The 5,940-nt window shown below is 39.5% G+C and overlaps 1 protein-coding gene across 1 annotated transcript; it reads right to left on the bottom strand.

The window, feature by feature from the left end:
- Positions 1 to 1,988: 1,988 nt before the first annotated feature.
- On the bottom strand, positions 1,989 to 4,085 carry LOC115191367 (zinc finger protein 420-like). The gene is made up of 2 exons (XM_029749242.1): positions 4,033 to 4,085; positions 1,989 to 3,874 (listed from the first exon to the last, which is right to left on the bottom strand). Exon 2 carries the CDS (start codon positions 3,512 to 3,514, stop codon positions 2,624 to 2,626), a length of 891 nt encoding a protein of 296 aa, XP_029605102.1. The 5' UTR covers positions 3,515 to 3,874; positions 4,033 to 4,085; the 3' UTR covers positions 1,989 to 2,623.
- Between the last annotated feature and the right edge of the window lie 1,855 nt (positions 4,086 to 5,940).

The raw sequence follows: 5,940 nt of genomic DNA, 5'->3' as shown, positions 1-5,940 counted from the left end.
TGCTTGGGCCAAGAAACACGAGCAATGGACATTAGACCGGTGGAAATCTGTCCTATGGTCTGGTGTCCAAATTTGAGATTTTTGGTTCCAACCGCCGTGTCTTTGTGAGACGCAGAGTAGGTGAACGGATGATCTCTGCATGTGTGGTTCCCACCATGAAGCATGGAGGAGGTGTGATGGTGACTTATTTAGAATTCAAGGCACACTTAACCAGCATGGCTATCAAAACATTCTGCAGTGATACGCCATCCCATCTGGTTTGCGCTTGTGGGACTATCATTTGTTTTTCAACAGGACAATGACCCAAAACACACCTCCAAGCTGTGTGACCAAGAAGGAGAGTGATGAAGTGCCACATCAGATGACCTGACCTCCACAATCACCAGACCTCAACCCAATTGAGATGGTTTGGGATGAGTTAGACCGCAGAGTGAAGGAAAAGCAGCCAACAAGTGCTCAGCATATGTGGGAACTCCTTCAAGCATTCCAGGTGACTACCTCATGAAGCTGGTTGAGAGAATGCCAAGAGTGTGCAAAGCTGTCATCAAGGCAAAGGGTAGATACTTTGAAGATTCTCAAATAAAATATATTTTGATTTGTTTAACACTTTTTTGGTTACTACATCATATGTGTTATTTCATAGTTTTGATGTCTTCACTATTATTCTACAATGTAGAAAATAGTACAAATAAAGAAAAACCCTTGAATGAGTAGGTGTGTCCAAACTTTTGAATGGTACTGTAGGTCAAGATTATTTATGAATTGATCATATAGAAATATCAAAACATTATTTTAACCATGCCAACGAAACCACGGATTATTTACCTTTTTCTATTATCAAGACACCTGCTGTTAACTGATTAGGAGAATCCGTTTTTCTACATATCGGTCGACTAGGTGGGACTCTAATAACTAAAAGTGCTTCATGCATAGCTTTTATTTTTACTCATTAGAGTAGGAGTAAAATGTCTCTATTCTCAGCACTTATGACCAATTTTCTACTCTGAGATGCTTTGTGGATAGGGGTCCAGATGTGATGTATATTAAAGAGAGTCTCAATTAAAATCTTAGAATGAAAAGTCCCATTTTGTGTTTATTAAAAAAATAAATGAAAATCTCAACACACCATATGAAAACCACACATACACGTCTCAACTAAAAATCTGCATGAATTTAATAAACTGCATACATTTTCTCATTAAAAGTGTCTTGGGGAAAACATTTTGTTTGTGCCCAATATAAATGAATGGTAAATAATGTATTGTGTCATTTTGGATTCACTTATATTGTAAATAACAATAGAATATGTTTCTAAACACTTCAACATTAATGTGGATGCTACCATGATTACGGATACTCTTAAATGAATCGTGAATGATGATGAGTGAGAAAGATACAGAGGGTCAAAGACCATACCCCCAAGACATACTCACCTCTTACCATTAATAGAGGAGGTGAGCATGTCTTGGGGGTATGATCTTTGACCCTCTGTATCTTTCTCACTCATCATCAATCACGATTAATTTAGGATTATCCGTAATCATGGTAGCATCCAGATGAATGTATAAGTGTTTAGAAACATATTCTATTGTGATTTACAATTAAAGTGACTCCAAAATGACACAATACATTATTTACTATTAATTTCTATTGGGCACAAAATCATCTGAAACACAACCAAAGCAAACAACGAATGCATCCAACAAATGTGTAGAGTCACAAGCTTGACGTAGTCATGGCATGCTATGAATATGGGACAAAATACTTAATTTCTGCAGCCAACTGACCAAATCGCCCTCTAGTGACCTCATGGGTGGAAAGTTATTAATCGACATTCTTTTTTAAAAAAAAGTAAAATCAGGTGTTTCTATTTCAAACTGTTTTGTTATATTTCAGTCTTCTTTGATGTATATAAAGTATAATATTGTGATGCAAAGCCAAACATTTATACATTTCAACTCTATATCAGACATGGTACAAGTGTCTTCTTTTTTTTATGCCATAACCATGTGTGTGAGGAGTATACTTTTGTTTCAAAGTAGATTTGTTTAAGACTACCTACAAACACTCTGTGTGGCCCTGATCTAGCCCACTGCAGTAAAAGGTTATTTACCTTTCATTTCTAGTGGGCACAAAATAATCTGAAACACAACCAAAACTGAAAATGCATCCAACAAGTTCGTAAAGTCACAAATTTGATTTAGACATTGAGTACTAGGAATATGGGACCAAATATCAAACTTTTGACTACTTTATCTATAAGAATCTTTAGCTGTGGTAATCATTTTGAACTTTTGGAAAAAAAAGTATTACTTGTTAAACAATTTTTTTTCTCTGAGCAATTTTCTTAGTATAAAATAATATATAAATTATATTAAGATTTTTTAAAATTGCATACAATATAGCTCAGTATTTGAATTTTTTATTTTACAAAGTCATTATTGCTCATCTTTATCAAGTGTGTCAATAATTTCTGACCCCACTGTATATCACAAAATATTCTACCCAGAAATATGCAACGCTGAAATCTGTTACTCTTGTTATTCCAAATGCATCTGTGGATTTTTTTCTGCTGAAAATTCCTCTTTGTTGTTAATGCAGGGTTTGATCTAAAGGTCAGAAGCTATTGAGTGGAATGGTTACTTTCTATGTTACAGAGTGGATTGGTTTTTCTGCTGGTGTTTCCTGAGGTAGAGCCTCTCTGAGAACCTCTTCCCGCAATGCTTTTGTATGCAAACAGCCTTTCTCCCGTGTGGACATTCAGGTGGCTCTTCAGCTGGTCCTGCCGGGAGAACCTCTTCTCACATTGGGGACAGCTGTAGGGTTTCTCCCCTGTGTGGACCATTTGGTGCCTCTTCAGGTGGCCAGCCTGGGCAAAGCGCATATGACACTGGGTACAGCTGAAGGGTTTCTCACCTGTGTGGACCCTCTGGTGTATCTCCACATTCTGGGAGCAGCTGAAGCTTTTGTTACAGAACCTGCAGAGGAACCGCTTCTCTTTACTATTGCCTGATGTGGCTCCTCCTCCCTGAGCCTGGGCTCTAGCCCTGTCGTTTGAGTTCAATACCTGATCGAAAAGGACGCGGCCGTGTGAATTAGAAGGCCCCAACGATGTTGACACTAAGTCGCTTTCCCTGAACGCGTGTAAAGGGGACTGGGTTGTGGCATTTAGATTTGTCTCTAAGCTTTCCCTGTTATCTAAGAAATCTCTGCCCTGTGAGTGTCCGTCTCCTAGGTGGCTATCTGCATTCCATGTGGGAGGAGCGTCGCCCTCCACTTTCACAGTCACCTCATCTACCACTATAACCTCCCCTTTCTTATCTAGGCACCCTTCAGAGTATACACTACTACTGTACCGGTTCCAGTCCCCTCTAGACAGATCAGTCTGTGTCTCTAAACCCAAAGATATGTTGCCAAGGTCCATCTCTGCCATCTCTGTAGCGTAAGAACAAGACAGATCTTCACCACCAGTGTCTAATGTGTCACCATCACCATCTCCACGGGAATGAACCATTCTCTGGCTCTGGTGAAATACTGGTAAATACTCTGAGCCAGGAGCAGGAAGACAGCTAAGTCTCCCCAGCCCCAGTCTCTCTGGGTCTGATCTGTGGTCAGATCCTGTGTGTAAGAGCCTGTGTGTTACAGTTAAAGTCTCGGTGTCTGTCTCTGGCTTGAGGACGGCGTTCGGCGTTCCACTGACCTCCGTGATGTTACCTCGGGTCCTGGGCGGCACTGGGGCGGCGTTGGGGACCTCCGTGGCTACAGGGGGCACTCCAGCCACTTCAGTCTGGATGTCTCTGCTGTGCCGCGGGTCCTCCTCTCCTTCAGACTTCTCCTGCTTAACACCAGGACCTGCAGCCTCTGTATCTGCAGACTGACACAAGAAGAGAAGAGGTTATTACTGGTACATGGGTTGAATTGGATAACAATGTCGTAGGGAAGTCTTGCAAGATCCCCAATGGCAGAGCCTTTCTGAAATAAACTGGCCACATTTTATGTACTGTAAATTTGATGTAATACTATTACACTAACCTCTATCACGATAATGTGCTGGGTTGAGGTTCCACTCCCCTCATCAAAACTGATTGGTTGGTCATCTCTCCATGTATTGTGTCTCGCTGGCTTCACAAAGCTCCTGTGGCCTCCAGTGAGATGTCCTTCACCTGAGAGAGTGATTGGGGGGAAAAGAGGTGGTTAGGTTAGCTACTGTCAATGCTCAACGCTGCACACTGTTGACAGTTTTAGAATTCTAGATAAGGTAACACTTCGCATAACTGCTTGATATACTATTCATAGATTAATTATGTTCCTTGCATCTTATTGTTTTCAATTATAAAATATTAGGAAATGCAGTAAATCAAGAATCTGGTTAGAATATGATATTGTGTCTTTGTGCAAGATAGCTAAGTAATCAGGGGAATTATTGCATACAATCCAAAAACTGACCAAGACACAATTCTGGTTAACCATACTGTATGTGGTTAACCAAAGATTGTCTATTATATTGACAATATATTAGAGTGACAGCTCTGATAATATAAATACATGTCCTCAAAGATGGAAGGCAGGAGGCGAGATCAGGTGGGACCATTCTGGTCAATAGAGATATATAGACGACTCATCTTTGTATCTGTGCCATTATAGAGTCTGTGACAGCATGGGCAGGGCCATTGAGGCTATCTCTGATTCAGAGGGGTTGGGTTAAATGCGGAGACACATTTCAGTTGAAGTCATTCAGTTGTACAACTGACTAGGTATCCCCCTTTCCTTTGCATTTATTTGAAAGTAGTCCATTTTTTCTTCCTCTTTGGCTGATTGCTCCCAACTTATAGGAATCCCCACCCTGTTGACTACTTAAAAATGGTGGAAGCCCTCAATGGCAATGTCCATGCTAAAAACAGGTTATATCCATGAGGAGTCCTCTATCTCAATGACAACAGGCAAAACTCTGATATATATATATATATATTTGATCAATATATATATATATATATATATATATATATATATATATATATATATATATATATATATATATATATATATATATATTGATCAAATATATATATATATATATATATATATATATATATATTTGATCAATATATATATATATATATATATATATATATATATATATATATAGAGATCAAATATATATATATATATATATATGCGCTTTGGTAACAACCTAACCATTATGAAACTTATATTGATCAAATATGCCTCACGTAGCTAATTAGCCATTACATTTTTTGTTCACCAAATTCGACACTCATTCACCTCCATACAAAAATAAGCCTTCCTGGGCTTATTTTCGTGGACAGATTTTGGGTTGAGAAAGATTCTCGCTTCGCCTCTTCCTCTCTCGGTTAATGCATCTAAAGTCACACATGCGCAGAGGGGAACGGGGCGACAGGCCCCGCAGCCTCGACCTTCCACAAAATGTACCTCTTGCCATTCCTCTGTATCGGTCGAGGATCTTGACACTACTGGGACGGCTGACGAGAACGCGCTCCCGTACCATCTTCATTTCCAGTAGCTGTAGTTTCCTCCGCAATGTCCTGTTTTCTTTCTGGCTTTGAGTTATTTCCAAACGAAACACTGCATAGTCGTCGTCGACGAGTTTACAGACCTCTGCCACTGCTGCATTCGCTAGTACCTCCATGATGGAGGCTATTTGAGTGTGAAAAACCATAGCAGCTAGCTAGCCCTACCTAGATAACATCTATCAACTAAGTCCAGTCTCCAGCGCGAATTAAACACTATCTGGGGTAAATATGCAATGCTGTGCAGTTAAATGAGTCATATTTTGACTTCCATTGTGTTCATAAACATCTAAATAAAAACGCAAACGTGGAAATTGTTCTTGGTCATTGTTTACTTCCGTTTACACGGAATATAAGTTGTTATTGGTTGGCGTCATAGGTCAAAGGGTGT

The sequence above is a fragment of the Salmo trutta genome, chromosome 4, assembly GCF_901001165.1.
Source record: "Salmo trutta chromosome 4, fSalTru1.1, whole genome shotgun sequence".
NCBI classification, from domain to species: domain Eukaryota; kingdom Metazoa; phylum Chordata; class Actinopteri; order Salmoniformes; family Salmonidae; genus Salmo; species Salmo trutta.
The sequence above is the reverse complement of the archived record's forward strand: the minus strand, read 5'-3'. Positions and strand labels throughout refer to the sequence as shown.

Bases quoted from the DNA above. Each gene is read 5' to 3' on its own strand.
- LOC115191367 (XM_029749242.1), bottom strand. From the start codon at position 3,514: ATGGTTCATTCCCGTGGAGATGGTGATGGTGACACATTAGACACTGGT.